This window comes from Diplotaxodon limnothrissa, linkage group LG12 (genome assembly GCF_057381915.1).
Source record: "Diplotaxodon limnothrissa isolate DT_005_m linkage group LG12, D_limnothrissa_male_GT1.1, whole genome shotgun sequence".
NCBI classification, from domain to species: Eukaryota; Metazoa; Chordata; class Actinopteri; order Cichliformes; family Cichlidae; genus Diplotaxodon; species Diplotaxodon limnothrissa.
In genome coordinates, this window is record NC_140607.1 from 25,233,254 (window position 1) to 25,252,241 (window position 18,988).

An 18,988-nucleotide genomic window follows, 5' to 3' on the forward strand; every position below is an offset into this window, starting at 1 on the left:
CTCATGTCTGCATTTTTTAAATATCAAACCAGGTCTTAAAAGTCTGATACAGACAAGATGACTATTATGTGAGTGCCAACCTAAGGAAAATGAAGAGTGGAAGAGCACATTGTAGAAAAAAAAATGTAGAAAAAAGGTAAAGAATTTGCACAACTTTTTCCCCCCATTTATATTTATACCCCCAATGTTTTACCAGATGTCTGTGCAATCGTTTTCGTTCAGCAGCCCTCTTCATAAATACCAGAAGTGATTCGTGAGACCACAGAAAGTGAATGATATTTGGCAACTGCGAAGTGGTTGGGATATGAGATAAACTTCAGGCGAGCCACTGAAGCATCTACCAGCGAGAGTGAACAACACTGTTGATTGGCATTAAAGTAAGTACATTAGAGGGTCACCTAGCAACCGGTGCCCAGGATATGTGTAAGCAACCAGCCATCGGTTTCAAAGTGATGTGCAACGAGCGTCCAGTGTACGCGCAGCTCACAGTGTCAAACCAAAGCAGCTTTTTTTTGCAGATGTTACAATATCTAGAGCTACTTTCAGCTGCCGCCTTATTCACAACTGGTTTTCAAAGCTCCACATATTTGATTTTTAGGTCATATGCAATCCCCAAAAGATCTGCGTCTTAATAATATGCTGATAAACCAAAACCTGACTGTTTCAACCATCTTGACATGTTTTCCAAATATAACATGGACAAACTTTTCTGCCTCTCAAATCCAAATATTAGAGAACTTTTCTATCTATCATACAACTAGTGTGCAGGTTCAATATTCTTTTGAAGAGGTGAGTTGACCTGAACAAAAAGAAGACCTTAAACTAATGGTTTCTAAGTCGAGAAAATGGGCATTATGAATGGAGAGGGTGCTACTTTCAATTATTGTTTAATGAGCTGAGCCTGCCAACTATAATCACACATGACCAATGGATTTACCACATCCATGCATCATTAATGGATCTCACCTCAAGCTAATAAGGCTCTCTCAAAGAAAAATGATAAAGGAAGCTTTAGGCCACATTGAAGTGTCTCTTTGAGTTTTGAAAATCTTCTCTCTCTTTTTTTTCCTCCCCTCTTGTTACATTTAGGAATGTTTCGACTGTGGTGGGAATGGAGCTGTGAAAGAGATGGAAATTTAGCCAGCACCTCTCAAACTACACAGTAGCTGCATCAGATACGCCTAAAAGAGTGCACGACCATCTGCAATCTGTTACAAAGATACTCAAAGCGATTAACAGCTTCCCCTTACATCGCCACTCCTCTTCTCAAGGCTCTCAGTCCTCAGGCTATTCTGGTGAGGCCCTGGTGCAGCTGCAGTTATCAGTACAGCCCCCTCATCAGCGGCTGAATTCTCCCTTAGCATTCAAGTCGAAGTTCAGATGGTGAAATCAACCGAAATATAACACGGCTCGAAAAGATAATGAAGGTGCGGCAAAAAAACCCCTAAAGAAAACAAGTGGGAAGGCGCTAAAGGGGCAGTGGGTGAGAACGGCAATGTCCAACATGTAGACTCTGACGTGGATACGTCGATCAATCTAGAGGTAGATAGATGCGTACTGCACAAAACAAGATGAAAACAAAAGCATATGAATGGCTGACATGTCGGACCAAGCACAGGCAGAATCTTTCAGTAATTTGGTTGAATCAAAAACACATCAACATATCAAAAGGCCTTTGATGAAGCCCCCGCAGCTGTGGCCTCTTCAATGCAGATTAATTCTGGTCATCGTTTAATTAAATCTGGTAGTGCAGTAACAGCTGCTAAAACACCTTCATGTGTCTGGACCTGTTGGATTCAAATAATTATCAATATGCACATAACCCCCCCCTTCATTACGGATCACTGTAGACCTGCGGCTAACTGTGCTTCAGGGAAATTACAATGTTTAGCCTGGCGTCATGACTTTTAAGGGCTGAAAATACACATCAGCAAGCAGAATCTGAAGCAGTGTCAATCTCTTTTGGTTTTCAGAGCCATATTTCTATAGCCATATAGAAATTTTGCATGTAATAGATGTGAACCTTATTAATGCTGGCACTGAATTCTGGCTTGATGTGAAAAAACGTGGAAAGTGAAGGAAGGGGACCGAGGGCAACGGGAACTCACAGAAGCTTGGACAAGCTCAGGTGGACAAATATAGACGTATCCACTTATTTCAATATTTAAAAAAGGGCAAGAGGTGGTTTGTGACTGCGACTGGGGACAATGAACTTGTGATCTCACTGTCTTTAAATGAGGACCAGCCCTGCAACCATTCTCAATCAGTTGCTATCTTCTAAGCAGCATTGGTGCTTCACGTGCTAAACAGCAATAAGAGTCAGTCTGTTTCTAAGTGAATGGGGCGGTTACATCCAATCTGTTTGTGACAGTACAGTGATTACTGAAACAGCTAAAATTAGCAAAACTTACAGAGGAAAGAGAATTTAACATTTTTACTTTTAAAATACTTTCACAGTCTACTTCTGTTAATGTGATTGTTGCCACCTTTGAGCATCATGAATTCGGTCCAGTTGGTGCTTTATTGCAGGTTGCGCTCATACATGCATCAGAAATGTTGAGGCAACACGTGCGCTTTTTTATTATTGCCATGAAATATTGAATACATTATATAACATATAATGTCATTTTGAAATTCGAGTTTCAAAGTCAATATTAACAATTTGGCATTTTGATTATTTTATTGTTTGAAGTTAAGCACGCCACTTTTCTTTTTTCTTTCTTTTTTTGACTAATTGCAGAAAATCAGCAAAATGAAAGAAAATCACATTAAACAGAAATTCACATTAGTCACTTCAAAGTCCAGATCACAGATTTGGAACAGAAGTTCCACCACAGATAATGATGCAGATGCTGCAAGACAATAATCTAACTGAAAAAATATAGGCGCTCAACAACCTTGCTATTATATGGAAATATAACCAGTTATGTCAAGTCTCCTACTGTAAAACAACGCTCTGCAGACAAATTGCACTCACTGGTGAAGACTAACTGTGACTAATTGGAATGTGCCGGCAAGACTGCAGTCAGTCTGACTTGGACTTGGACTGACTTGGATTGTTTGGAGACAGGTTGCTTCCCACAAAGCGATCTATGCAATCATCTTGCAATTGAAGGAGGTCACCCAGAGACTGAGGTTGGGTGACCGATTTGTCACTGCAACAACTTCCAATCAGTTATAAAATGAGAAAAAAAATTAAATGTAACCCACAGGCAACAACTCATTTTGTTGTAAGGAGGTTGCCAACCTATTTTCACTCTTGTATGACTGAGCCATCAACTTTAAGTAAATAATTAGCGTTACGCTATGGTGGCTCTCAAACCTTTCACTGACACGCCCCATTTCAGAAGCTGAAAACAGTTTGCTGCCCACAATAAATCATCAACTACAAAACAAGAATTCAATTTCAGTTTCTGTGAAATAATGGTCAGCACGATAGCATCAGCAAATTCCTTTTGTTTACTTTCCCTTCAAAAAAGCCCTTTATTGACGTTAGTTTCACATCCTGGGTTTCCTTTGGTCATTCATACCCTAACCTGCATTGGCTGCATTCACCACACGTGGGGCCGAAAAAAGTCCAGACTAAACTAATTATTATTACTGCAATTCTCTCAGTGTATCACTTTCTACTTTATCACATCCTCTCGGCAAGTATTCATGTTGATCATAAAACTAAATTGCACAGTTCAACCTGTACCTGACCCAAGATCAGGCAGTCCGGCTCGGATTACCTGACTAGAATTTATTCTGTAGCCTCAAAAGATGTCTTTGAATACTAATTTGGCATTTCATAAAGCAGTGATTCCCAATACAAAATAAAAAAATTTAAGAACATTTGTATTACGTGTTCAGCAGCAAGTCAGGTAGGTGGTTATAGGCAAAGGTCACTTTGCCGAAAAGCCTTCCTGTAATCTGTTTAATGAATGGCCACTCTGCAGTTACTCCAGGTCAGCTGATAGCACAGAGTGACCAATTCTATTTATACTGAGGCAATGAGCCACTGACGTATTAATAATTTCTCAAACAATGCAGTTATGTTCTAAAACTGTACAGGAAATGGGATGATGAGATTACTGCTGTTCTAGAGGGCATTTCATTAGTAAAATATTATTTCTGGTAAGTTCTAAAATACAGTGTATAAAACATAAACAATCATCACTCTGTGCCGTACTTATCGTTGCCTCTTTCACAGTCTCTCTCTGTCACACAGTTATATAATCTTAGCTTTCTTATTCATCTCAGCCAACACTGACTCGGCCACTACCTCAGAATACAAAGTCAAAGCTGAGTCATATAACCGGGGTCCTGTCTAATCTCTGACAGTGAGAGAATGACACAGAATAAGCATGCACATATCTATTTGTGTACGTTTGAGTGAATCCATGCGAAGTCGTGTACATGCTATTGATTGTTCTAAATCTGACTGGTCATGAAAGGAAAAGCCTGAACTGTGCCGATGTGTCGTGCAGCCAAGACTGTTAGCAGAGCAGCCACAGCAGCATGGCTCAAATGCTCATATGTATGCAAATCACAGGCGCTCTATTCTCCTGGGAGGGGAGCGGTGTTTGGGCTGATAAAACCTGTAGAATCCGTCTTACTGCACAGCAGGATGAAAGCTGCGAGCTAAAAAACGAATCGAAGGTAGAAGCTACATCTTTAAAACAAAATTTGTTAGGAATGTGTGAAGTATGAATTGGATATTATCATGCCAGACAAGGAAAACTCAGAGGATGTCACATTATCTGCAGTTTGCTTTGGTGTTATTGCAGATAGTAAGCAGATGATTTTAGCATTAATATCCACAACAAATCAAGCATGACAAGCCTCTTGTTTGAAAACTTTGCTAAATTAACCTGTTCGCTTTGAGAAATATGCTTTCACGTATCCATTTTCTGGCAGAGCTGGCTCACAGGAGCGATGCATCTCTCGTGTCTGTATAGTAAATATAAAACTACTGCCATTAGCTGGATACTGCGCCTCAGCATATCTGCCTACCAAGCTCGTCTTACATAACACATTATACACGGTGTTGTTTTATCGACACAAAACAAAAAATTGAAGGTTTCACGCCTGAAGCAGTGACTATCTGTAGCTACTGTCAAACTAATTCTTTAAAAAAGAAATGCATGTTTTGTTAGACTCCAACCATGGCCAGCTATGAGTCATAAGGCTGTTAAGCTGTACGGATAAGTTGTGAACAAAAATGGGAAACCTTGACCAACAATTACTGTAGGAAGTTTGTCAGCCGCGTTAAGATAAAAATGAAAAAATACATAAATAAATAAATAATATATAGTGAGGGAGAGAAAGCAAGACAGACAGACAAAGAGAGATGATATAACCAAGTGAGAAGTGAAGTGAAGACAGTCATGCTCTGCCTAGATTAGCACCACTGTGTTTAGCTTCAGGTCCTCTACTCCCACGCTCTTCCTCTCTTCTACCTTGCCTCCCTCCCTCCATACCACCCTTACCGCATTTATCCACACATCAATCACGCATCCATCAATTCAACATCCATCTCTCCTCAACGGTCCAACCGCTATCCCCACCTAAACCCCCGCAGTCGGACCACTCAGCAGGGGGAAGAAGCCCCGGCATCAGCACCACCAGCTAAAGCCACCTGTTCTCCCCTCGCTGAAACCCCACTCTCCTCTTACATAAAGAGACACTTACACTGTTGCAATGCAGCATCAGACGGTGTTGTGCAACAGCATTAAAAATACCTCAGGGTCAGTGAGGAGGAAAGTTGAAAACAGGATATCATCAGAGATATTCTGGTGGAGAGAATGCAAAAAAGAGTCGTGAGTGTGTCTGTCACTCGAAGGTGAGAGCACACCGTTCGACGCTCCCTTTGTGTGCACTCTTCAGCAGAAGAGCTGAGAAGGGATATTGACGAGCACCTCAGAGAGAGCACGGGCACATTTCAACCATAGCCATTGCGGGGGTCTGCAAGCGCAGTGTCAGGACATGGGACGTGACTCTTGAAAGCGATTAACCTCCGGTCACGCTGTATCGCACAACCAAAATGGTAGAGAAGCCTCTTGGTGATCAATGTGTCCATATGCAACAAAAAACAACACAAAAAACCCCCCACATACATTTAATTTGGCAACTGCTCTCCGGTTAAACCAATCACCCCCCCCCCCCAACTGACTCTGGTGGCTCTCAAAGTAATACATCCCTTTATTGCAGGGCACAGTGCCAATCTGAGTCTTAAGTCTGTTGTCAGCACACCCCATTTTGTAGATACTACCTAATTCCATAAAGAAAGCCACACTAATGCGTCTGCTGCTGTTGGAGGTACTCCTGCAGCTTAGGTTACGATAATGCCGGCAACAATTAAATAAGAACTACCGCACTCTACTTAAAATCCTCTCAGCTAAATGAAATCCAGCTCAAATATTTACTTCTTTCAGAATTCTATTATATCATCGCTGTATCTTCCCAAGAACTGGGACTTTAAAAGTGTCGCCATTAAATGAGGCCAAACCCTTTTTTCGAGGAACTCTGTAAACCATTAAATTCCATAAAATCCCCCATAATACCTTTTTTATGTCTTTGCAAATAATTACGCCAATCAAATTCACTCAGAACAAAGAAGCCAATCAGCATTTGGGATACATTCTCTAAAGTGTTCTCACAGTGACTGTAAAACAATTTGTGAATGGTTTTCACAATGTCGAGTCCCTAAGAACAGCGACGCTGTACATCATACCAATCGGCCCGTGGAGGAGGATTGTCTTGTTAATGAAGTGTGGAGTGGCGCCACCGAGGACTGTGTATGTCACCAGATTTACACCACAGTGGTCTGTGATTCCCTGCAGCTGTAAAACAATGAGGTGGTGATTGGAGTAAATTACACTGCAGTTGTCAACCTCCGGACCGCTCACAGCCATTTTATGGTGTCTCCCTCTTAGAAACAAATTGTTTCTCTCCCGTTCCCTGGCTCGCACATGCACACACAAACAGCCATTCTTCTGCTTTCCTCCCACACTCTCTTTATCTCTGTCTGATATTCTGTCTGCTGCCTTTTTTCAAATGTCAAGACACAACACAGGTACATGACCAACAAGTTAGTTATTAAGTGGCCATTCTTCTTTCATGCTCTTGTTCTTCTCTCACCCCAAATGTCATGATCCAAATACCAGTATCTAACCAAATACACATTTCACAGATCCACACAGTCACCCTGAAGCAAACATATTTGGTCTCTCCATTTCAAGGACAGAGATGTTTTCTTCACCAGGATCGGGGGAAAGAAAGAAACTAATTAAACATTCATTCATCCAACTATCCATCCTAATTACCCTACTCAGGTTGCAGGTAACCCAACTGTCAAAGGCAGAGAGCCTCAGCAATGGCCAATCCATTGCAGAGCTTCTTCAAACATCCATTATGAATTTTAAAAGTGTTTTATTAAAAGACACGAACATATAAAAACAGAGTTGTGGTGTCTTACAGCAAAATGTCCTGAGTTCAAATCCACCACCCAGCTGTGGGCTGTCTGTGCAGAGTTTGCATATTCTCCCTGTGCTTGCATGGGTTCCCACAAGGTTTTCTGACCTCCTCCCAGAGTTCAAACACATGCATGTTTGGCTAACTCGTGATTCTACATTGTGAGCATCAATGCTTGTTTGTCTCTATGTGTTAGACTGGCAATCTGCCCAGGGAGTACCTCACCTCTCGCCCTATGATGGGATAGGTTAGGCCCCACTGCTATCCTGAACTGAATAAGCAAAAACAAGAAGGACGAAATGCTTAAGCCACAACCTGATTCTACTCCTCTGTGTCATAATCCACATTTTCTTTGTGCAGTTTAAGCTGAAACACTTCTGTGTTTCTTTTATCAGTCTCAGGAGAGTATATCTATTTGTGGATGTTGCATGACCATCTCTCAGGCTTGTGGTTATTTTATGGGTATTCAATATTTATTGGGTTGCAGGGGACATTATTCCCATCAGGGTGTGGCTTTGCAGACAATACTGGTCTTTTTATGGGATGTTCCAATAACAATAAAAAATACTCTCACAATTCATCTTCCTTAACAATAAGAGTGTAGTAATTCCTGATAGACTTTTTCCATATACATCTTAAGCAAAGTAAGAAAATCAGTTGAGCGACAGTCACCAAAAATAGAACAGCTAACTCGTCACGATGGGTTTTTTTTAAACATCACTGCTATTTTCTCATCTATAATAAATGACTCATCACGCCACCAGTGTCACTTCCTTTCTTTTTGCACCTCTCGTATTTTCACCTGTTAAAGATATATACCATTCTAGGAAACCAAGCCGATGTGCCCTACAAGACTGAGCGTCATTTAGAAAAAAATGAGGAAAAAAAGAAAAATCCCAATCCAAGAATAAACACATTTCTGCTTCTTAATATGGAAGAGCGAGAAATAGCTTCCTTTTTAGAGTGGCACTCGGGAGAGATGGTGTCGAATGTTACATAAGCTTAATTAATAATCACATACAGACACCCACATTTGCATGTACACACGCAGAAAGTGTATGAATCTGCACATGGATAATTAATTCACAAAATTAAAATGGTACAAACACGCAGGAGGCTGCACTAAAATAGCAAGAAGCCATGAGATACTGTACATCTTTTATCAGGTATTTGTGCCATCGGCTACAAAGAGCAAAGAAAAAGAAGAGAGGGCACAAGACAAATGACCAATAATGGCAGATTTATAAATTAATAGTGAAAAAGAAAAAAATGATGATAAAAATCAAAAGAATATAAAGGAGAGTGAAAGGCAGATGACTGGATAAAACACACCTTGACGTAGAATCAAAGGGTGAAATAAATAACAGATCGGGGAGTAAAGAAATCCTGATATATGATTTTCTTTATGAGAATATGAGTTTTTGATCATGAGCCATATCCAAATGCCAGAAGGGAGACAAATCACTGAAGAGATTGAGAGTAGAGGAAGTGGGACAGAAGACATTCTGAAAAAGAAAGAAGGAAAGAGGCAGGAGAAAGATGGAAGAAAAATGGAGAGGGAAGAGAAAGAGAGATGAGTCGCAAAAAATGGGGAGGGTGAGGCGGAGGAGGAGGGGATGGGGTGTAGCGGAGGGGGTGAAATTGATTAAGGGGGAGAAACAATGAGAGTGGGGAGGAGGCGAAAAGGCGCAATGGGAGAGAGAGGCTGGAGACTGGAAACGACTTGAAAGGAAGGGATGAGGTAAATGCAACAGAGGCTGATAGACAGCCAGGAAGAGACTAATTAATAGTCAAAAACTGCAGGGAGGCAGGCAGGTGTGCAGAGAAACCCACAGCAGGAGGGAATAAACATAGAGATGGATGGCTTCTCCTGCCTTGAATTACCTAACAAGACAGGCAGCTTTGGGGTTTATCTCGTGACATATTGCATGACTATACATCGCAGAGAGATAAAAGCAGCAACAGCGCAGGAAGGCGGATGGGGGGGGGCTGCATAGTGCAGAGGGACACTGGAGAATGAGAGAAGTAAGGGGGACAAGCACTACCGTGAGGAAAAGGCAGAGAGGATCTCATTATCTAGAGGTGGGAAAAGGGTTTAGACATGAAGAAAAGCTAACAGGGGGATTCGCTCACACACATACCTGGCATTTCTGCAAGAGGAAAAGCGCTGAAGTCAAACCGCGAACAAAGTTTAATTACACAAATGGCTTTTCACACTACCGCCTCCCACCGCGCACACAGCGCTCAACAAACACAGTTGCGACCTTGAAAGTTTGCCACGGGTGTGGTTTAGACCACATGTTGTCTGATAAAAAAAACAAACAAGACACATTCCCTTTATCAGCCTCCCATTTATCAGCTCCACATCTACAGCCGCCAGCACACTGAACACCTGTCTGTTTAGCCCTCACCATGTATGTGCAACAGTGAAGCGCCTCTGTTTGTGGATGTTGTTGTTGAGCAACATGCGGCGAAGCAGTCGCGGCGAGTTGCGCGGAGAAAGGCGGGGGGAGATGGAGGAGGGCGATCGCCGGTGTCCTCGCGGCCTCTCCGGCTGCAGCAGGTTCTCACGCAGGATCTTCACCAGGTCTTCGTTCAGGCCGGAGTGTTTCGGCATGGGGGGCACTGCCAGGGTGTCCTGGTGGGTCACCCCCATGCCTGCCTGCTGGGCCATGCCTACCCCGGCTTCACCACAAAAAGCACCACTACCAGCCAAATGAATGAATAGTAAAGGTAGCCAAGATAAATCAGATGTAATGCAATAAACACAGGTAAAATATGTGCCGCTCCTTTGTCACAGTCAGAGTTTAGTAATGTGCAGAGAGAAAAAAGAAAAGAAAAAAAAGCAGGCGGAAAAAAAGAAATGACATCCAAAAATCCTGTGGATAACAAACTACAAGAAGCTCTGCAGGTAATTTGTCACGATAGCAGCTCCCTCTGTGCAAAAGCGAGGGGAAATAGAAGAAAAATCCCCCACTCCTTTTTTGTCTTTAAAGGAGCAAGCACAAGAACAGGACTGAGAGCTGCTGCCTTTGTCTGCTCTGCAACACTGAATATCTGCTGTGAAAGTGCAAAGGAGAAGATGAGCGCAGCACGAAAGCAGGAGAGAGGGAGAGCGTGATGCAAAATCTTGGAGGTAAAAAAAAAAAAGGGGGGAATTCCATTCCAGCCCTTTATCCCCCAGGCCTGCAGGCAAACTCAACACAGTCCAGTGAAACCAAGCCAGCCAGAGTTGAAATAATTCTGAAATAATTCAGTCGGTTTGAGCACAGAACAGCCCGGTTCTGTCTGGCTAAAGCCAACGGTGAACCTGTGGTGGTTCACTTCACTAAAAAGCCCCAGCCCAGTATGACTCAATCCAGAAAGGAATTCTGTTCCATCCAGTCACAGCAATTTATCCTTTCTTCCTCTTCCTACATAGAGTGACTGCTGAGTGCAGCCAGTTTATAAGCTACTGATCCTTCAGAGCTGAGCAGAGCGCGAGTATGTGTGACTGTTTGAGAGAGAGCGAGAGGGAGAGATGGGGAGTGTGTACACAATAGAGAAGAGAAAACAGAGAGGTATGGAGGGGGAGAGAGAGAGAGAGAGAGAGAGAGGGAGAGAGGCAGAGAGAAAGAGAGAGAGAGAGAGAGAGGCAGAGAGGTTGAGGTAATGGTGCTGTTTGCATGCTTGCGCTCGAGTCGAGGCACACGCAACTCTGCAAGGGTACATTTCCCGATGCAGCAGACCGCACTTAAGTCACACTTTTGCTACTGAGTAACCCTCAATCCAGACTGAGCTTCAGGGGACATCCCCTCTAAAAGCAAACAATTCCATGAGTACAGCTGTGTGTGCACATGTGCACAAATTTGCATTTCCATTTTACTAACATTTGCACACCCGAGGGAAAAAAACCAAAAAAAACCCCAACAAGCTAGGAGAGGGTTGCAACCAGCTAAACATCTTCTGCCACTAGCTGTGATTTCTTTCAATCAGGACAGACTCAGTTTTACTTTTGTCAGTATTGTCTGCTGAATTTAATAGGTAGCCACCTAGCCTTTATCCTCCTCCGCCTAGTGATTAGTAACTGCCTCCAACAAGCTTCTAGCCATTCTCATTTAAACCTTATGTCAACTGTTTCATTCTACTATGCTTACATGTCCAGCTTCTTCCAAGCGACCCACAGTACTTAAATATACTTTAGCTTTAACTAGCCCAGCAACAAATCTACAGCAACATGTGTGCTATGACTTCAATGTTTCTTCTTAAGATTTTCAAATCACCCTAATACAAATAGAAAGATATACAATTAAAAAACATTATAAGTTTGGTTTTTGCTGTTACATGTTGATAGCCTATACTTGTATGGCATACTCAGAGTTAGTTGCACAAGTCTTTCTTTGAACAAGGACAATTTTGTAATTTTACCTCACCACGGTGGATTTTAAAATAAGCAGTCAACATGTGATTGAAGTGCAGTGTGACAGAACTGATTTAAGTGACTTTTTGCTTTAATTCAAAAGGTTTGGCAAAAGTATTATATTGACTGTTTGGGAATTTCAGCCATTTTTATACATAGTCCCCCATTTTCAGCAGTTCCAAAGTAAATGGAGAATTTAAAAGCAGTACAGGTGAGACCTGTTCTGTTGTTAGTCCAATGTTTTTTAAGTTGTTAAACTGCCATTTTATAGCTTTTCACTTAACTTTCAGTTTGAGGGCCAGAGAGATGTTGATGCAAGTGAAATGTGCTGAAAAAGCAATTTTAGATAGCAAAAACTTTAGGAGTAACCTAATAAACAATCTGTACATTCTTAAAAAGAAGGAATGCCCTGGGTAGCTCACAGAAGACAAAGTGCATGATGACAGAATTATTTCCATGATTAAGAATTACACCTTAATAACATCTAACCATCTCAGTAACATGTGTATCATTGTCAAAGTCTACAAACAACACAAAGCTTCATGAATGAAAATACAGTGACTTTACAACAGTGTTCAAACCTCGAGTTACATTCAGGAACAAGAAGGCCAGATTAGTTCTGGAGTAAAAAAAAAACATCTTTGGACAGATGACAGAAAGACTCATTTGTAGCAGAATGATTGGAGGAGAAAAGTATAGAGATGGAAAGGAACAGCTCAGCTGATCCAAAGCAGGTCACATCATCTGTCAAACATGGTCGAGACCATGTTATTCTACAGGCATGCATGGCTGATAGAAATGAGAAAAAGCTTCTCAAGGATCTGAAGGCAACTGCAGCAAAAGCCTGGCAGAGCTTCTGCAAGGAGGAAACACAGCACTTGGTGACATTCACAGATTCTAGATCTCCAGCATTTTCATCCAAGTACCAAAACCAAATTATGTTATCTTGGCCAACTACTTTCAAACCTCTGAAAATAGAAGAAAATGGCTTTAAGTCCTAAACAGGTAATGCAATACTACAACAATCAGATCCTAAATGTATGATTGAAAATGCTGGTGTTCAGAGACAAAATCACAAATATTCCGCTATTATACAAATACTCATGGACCTACCTGTAACTATTATGTGACCTCCATGAAGGCATTCCATATATACAGTAACTTAAAGAATAAAGACACACACAGCACCTCTGGCTACAGATTCCTACACAACAGTGACGCTGTAGAGGTATGGATAGCATAATTGTTCACAGTGACAATGTGAACATGTAGCTGTGTTCCAAATATGTATAATGATTATTCTGAATAACCAACAACTTTGAATTTTTGATCAGAATACTATACTACTATGTAGTAGTGCTCAATTTATGCTGTATGTATTATTATATAAATACATTCAAAATATCAAACATTGCAAGTATAGTATTAAAAGCACAATTGGAACCCAGCATGCACTCACAAACACTCTAGCAACACTAGCTTTAGTATTTCAAAAAGAGTGGGTGCTCCTCAAAGACTAGGAGCAAGGATATACAAATGATTCCAGTCAACCACGTTGGAGGAATGCCCAGTTGTGTTCTACAGACACAGTGTACTTACATTTTTTAAAAACAAATTAAAAACACAGTCAAATACCACCAGGCAGAAACCATCTGAAATGTCTCCTAACACCACAGAAAAAAGCAAAAACACTACCACAGGCTACCTATTTGACATCTCCCAGAGAGGTTTTAGCTAATGTCAACATTTTTTCAGACAAGATTATAAACTGAAATAGAAACGTTTGACTTCCTGCAATCATAACTGTAACTACGCTTTCTGATTGATAAGCCAGCCTTTTCTGGAACATAACATTCTGCAGTGAAGCTAACTCCCCAGCACTTTCCAACCAATATTTCCTTACTAGCAGGCTCTCCAGGTTGCTGTTGTGAGAGTCCTGGCCATTATTTACCTGTCTCTCTATAGGGAATCTTTGGTCCACTGGTTGGACTAACTCGTGCTGCTGTTACGAACAGCATTTGTGTCAGTAGTTCTTGCCTTTCTCAAGCTCCTCTGTGAGCTGGAGGGCCAATCTAACCTGAAACTGCAGCAACACCAAGCTTATCTTGCTGCAGGGCAAAGCAAGAAGACTAGCGCCACCAGCTGAATCATTCTGTGTATAAAATCAGAAAAGTTCCCACCTGACCATCACAGAATCAGCTGACGTTATTTTGTACAATAACTTTAGTACATATTTTGAAGTCCTGCTAAACTTTACTTTAAGATCTATCCAGTTTTATATCCAGTCCCACCAAGTGTGACAATCTAAAGCAAAAGTTCCTTTTTATATATTATGATACCTCAGAGTACAGTAACAGAAAAAAGCAGTGGTTCCCTGAACGTCTCGCCTGTGCCCTGGACAGTGGACTGAGTGAAAAGGGAAGATGGTCATTGCTCTGGTATTTAGTTCCACGTTGTCACTGTAGTTATTGTTATTTATTGGCACAGTATTTATAACTTTATTTAATAATCGGCGTGGGAGAACCTCCTTTCACACACATGCGCGCGCACATTTCCACGTATGGGTGCGTGCACTTTAACTCTACCACCACAAATAGAATCAAATCCTGTGAGGAAACAGAAGAGAACATTTTATTATTACTTCTTTTTGTCTGTGGGAATAAAAAAATTTGATTGCTCAGCTGATATTTATTACGTGAGTGTGTAATGGTACCCAGAGGAAGATTTCAAATCAGGAAATACAAAACTAACAAACTCAAGCTGTTTGGATGTTGTTCTTTTCCCACCAGACAAAAAGGACTATCAAAAGACGACTATAGGCTACTATATAGAAGACTGACTATAAAACCCACTAAATGTTTTCATCATTTGGGATATCAAATTTTTGGATATTATCTTTTGCACATCTATCGCGTTTATGGTTCCTTCTAATTATCACTTTTATGCCACAGATTACTGTTTTGTCAAGTAGAAGTGCTTGCTACCAAATGTAAGCCTTTCTATAGTCAGAAGAAAAACAGACTGCAAAATGTATAGATATAGAAGCTAAAAAAAAACTTGATATTACTATTAGAACCAACAAATATAGGATTTTTGAGACCAGTACCGATACAGATATTGAGCAATTTAAAAATCTGACATATGGACCCATATTTTTTCTTTCAAGCACACGAAAAAAGCTGATTTCCTGAAATTTTGTTATGTGCAGGTTTATGAATCTTTACTAAGACAACATGACCTGTCGGTTTAAAAATAAACTTTTTATTGTCATAGCAAGCTTTGGATTATTTGTTAACACTCTGCCTGACACTATCTCTGTTTATCCTGTACTTTCTTTACTTTGTTAAATTCTCATTTATTGCCTGTTGTAAATGCTGATGCTCATATATTGCTATATAGCCAACAAGGACCGATAACATTAGACGGCCAATATATCAGTCTGGCTCTAATTCCAATAAATTCTAACCATAACACTTGCAAACATGCAAATACAACCCAGTGACCACTACAGGCACTTTGGATCCATCTGTCTAAAATCAGCTTTCCCTATGAACAAAAGCAGCGCACTGGCTGCCAAAAGATCAGAGAATGCATTCAATAATTTTTTTTAAGTTAGTTACAATGTTGCATCAACTACAGCAAAAAAAGATCAGGGAAAGCAGATTTTCTTTAAAATCTAATTAAGAGGATGCATGTTTTAATAATGTGGATAATATGGACTACCCATTTCATTTTTGCAGATTTGAATAATATTTCACACATATTTACAGAAGTAACATACATTTAAGACAGCAATGCAAAAATTAGACAGAGGCAAAACTAAGTCATGGTCAATACATCCTTCTGACTGATGGTTCAGCAGTGAACTTCTCACACATGAGGAAAAAAGGAAAATGAAACCACAGCAGGGAGAGTTTCCTCATTAGCAGTGCCTCCAGCCTGGCTGTGTGTTAAATATCATCATAAATGTCATCATCTATGCATACTTGGAATAATGGCTTTTAAAATCTTTTTTAAATTAATTTCAAAAACCTTTAGTTGCTAAAAATGTGACATTTTGGAAGCTGTAATGGTTGGGGCATTTGGCCTTTCAACACCATCACAGAGCAACCTCTACTACAGGCAAGCTGATGCAGTCAGTAAGACACTTCCAGCCATGATGACAGTGGAGAGCTGTTGGCCTTCGGTTGACGGCTCGCAATTCATCATCACCTTACAACAGTCAGTCAAAAGGGATGAATGCCACTCCGTGAAAACATGTTTTATTTGTTTTCCTCTGACGGACTCACATACAGTAATTGCTGTCATTGTTCCATTGTTTCTCTTCTCGTGCTACCTTTCTTACGCCTCATCTTCTACGCTTTGTAAAACATTTCTTTTTTCAGCGATTACTTCCCCTTGCCACGCGTGACGTCAGTGTGCGTTTCCCCCTGGTTACCAGGGGCAACATGGCTGGAGAGGGACAAGTAGATTTTTCAAGAACCAAAGGCTGGAGGAACAAAAGCAAGAAAATGGAAGCCAATCTACAAGACAAAACTCAAGTGCATCACGCACAAAAAACAGTCTCAGTTGCTGCAAACACTACAACACATCACTGTGGTGCACACATATGACACCTCAGCATAAAGCACAAGCGACCACCTTCATTAAAGCAACAAAAAAGCGATAAAGAAAGGCATGGCAACGGCTAAGTGGATAAGTAGAATCATAGATTTATTTACTACATCAAGTAATGACAAGATCTGAAGGCTTGTGCATTATATATTAGCCTTATATTAAACAAATGATTGATATCCAAGATAGCAGAGCAGAAAATAGAGTTCACCACACCTCGAAGGAAACCAGATATTACAGAGTGTAGCTTTGTATGCATTCACATTCATACATATTTTAACTATGATTTAGTTTTGTCAACATTTTAATTTTCCATTTCTATTCTTTGCAAAACAAACTAATAAATCAAATCTTTGTGTCTCTACTCCTTGAAAAAAAAAAAAAGCGGGGGTAATCTTGACAGATTGCGTGTGTTTCTTTTGGCAGCACACAGCATGCTGTCACCTCCCAGACTGCAGCCTGGAGTCTGGCCTAGTACTGGCAAAAGGGCCTCCGCAAGACACTAGATAATCAGATCAGTGCACCGTATTTCTTAATTAGAGCTGGGCGATAGAACGATAACGATATGTATCGCGATATAACTTTTACTCGATAGAAATTAAGCTATCGCGATAGACCTCGCCGCTCTTGTCCTCTAAAAAAAAAAAAAAAAAAAAAAAAAAAGGTCAGCCAATCCAAATTAAGTAGCGCAGAGCCGAACCAATCACAGCCGCAGCGTCACGTCGCGTGACTTGTAACGTACAGCACAAGTGCCAAGCCGCATGTGTGTTTGTTTGGGAAGCAGCCAGCGGGTAATGGAGGAAATGAGCGTGACCGAAGAGAAAACAGATGATGGTTCCAACGCCGGAGAGATTGTCGAACGGAAGAGCCATAGAAGTTCCGTAGTGTGAAGGTATTTCGGCTATTTCAAGTCTGACAAAAAACAGAGTAGCGTGCACTGTAAATTGTGCCGAAAGCAAGTCTGGAAATACAATAAACTGGTGCATGCGTCACACTGTGCGCCATGTTATTGTTTCGGTGAAATGAATTTCTACAATACTGTTAATTCTACTCTCTGCAGTGTTTAAATGCTTACATATATACACAGTTACTGTCCCTCCACACATACGACTCGGTTCTGCTTCTGTGCCCCAGCTTTGTTTACTTTTTCCCACCGAGGCTTCTAGACTTCTGATTGGCCAACATTTCTGCACGGTTAGGAATCTAGCGCCACCTGCTGCTTTGGCATGTTCATAGCAGCGTTTTCCTTCATTTCTGCCTTTATGTGTGGACGGGATTATTTTTTAAAACGAAAACGGAAAATCTCCGTTTTCAAAAATACCCGTGTACGTGTGGACGTAGCCTCAGTCTCTGACTGGAAGCGCTAATTCGTCATTCGGCTTTTGTCAGACTAAAGTAACTGTTAAAACTGTTTGAAAAGCTAAGCTATACAACAAGGAGAGATTGAGAATTTCCTTTTAGTTCTCAGTTTATTTGATATTGACAAAAGTTAGTCAGTTTTGTCTGTTCTTCTGTAAAACAAACTAAGATTTATTTTTAGAATTAATATTTTGTTTCTAAGTGGAATTGACAATTTAGTCTGTTTCGTTTGTTCTATTTTGAAACTTAAACGCTTTAGCGGCTGCCTTTTGTGTAGTTTGCAATATTTGCCTTTATTTATCTGAAAAAGTCTCATGTTCCTTAAGTACATCTACCCTGTTGAACTTATTATGGGAAATAAATAATATAATCAATAAATAAAAACAAGCTGCTGATTATTTCACATTTTACTTGTGAGCAACAGCACATTTAAATCTTACAAATATAGTTATTTGGCTTATATCGTGATAGATATCGTTATCGCCTGAAATGAAAAAAACATATCGTGATATGAAAAAATCTCATATCGCCCAGCTCTATTCTTAATACGTTATGAGAATGTCAAAGGTGACTTAGGCTTATTAAATTAACCTTTTATCATAGTTATAACTCCGATTACTGTAGCAGACATATGAATGGGAAGGAAGCACAGATGAAATACAAGGAGCTGGTGCACCAGGCAGTTTAAAAGCAAACAAGATGACCTGACCAAGACTGATTTCACCAAGAATTTCTGAGCAATTCCACGTAGCAACTACCAGCTGCAATATTAATGGCACAATACAGCCAAAACCTTAATGCAGCTCTGTCTCCCCCAAGTGGATATCTCCTTTTATTGTGTGAGCCAGGACTAGTCTAGAACACACACCGACTGTATATATCACTAATATACGGAAATTGCCTCCATCACACCAGATGAACATTAATTCCAGTGCTCGGCGATATGTTTTTAAAAAGGCACAGCAGAGAGAAATATGACGCAATAGAAACAAATTTTACAATTTGCTCTAATCTTGTTTCCCGCCAAGACACATAATAAAGTCATAGCCCTGTAAATGTCTGCATTTTAGCATCAGCTATACCACCCTGCTGTGGGATCAAATATCCATGCATTCTTGTAAATCTAATATTAAATGAAACATTTATTTAAAATTTGAATTT

General features: G+C 40.5%; 1 protein-coding gene across 2 annotated transcripts in view; it reads right to left on the reverse strand.

Moving 5' to 3' along the window:
* Window positions 1-18,988, reverse strand: part of pde4d (phosphodiesterase 4D, cAMP-specific) — a 153,267-nt gene that overhangs the window by 93,343 nt on the left and 40,936 nt on the right. The window contains exon 1 of one of the 2 annotated variants that reach the window (XM_085367374.1): window positions 9,867-10,261. The exons of the other annotated variant lie outside the window; for it this stretch is intronic. Within the exon in view, the coding sequence (XP_085223500.1) occupies window positions 9,867-10,129 (263 nt within the window). The 5' untranslated portion in view covers window positions 10,130-10,261. Of the gene's footprint in view, window positions 1-9,866; window positions 10,262-18,988 lie in introns of those variants that run through there. 2 annotated transcript variants of the gene reach the window in all.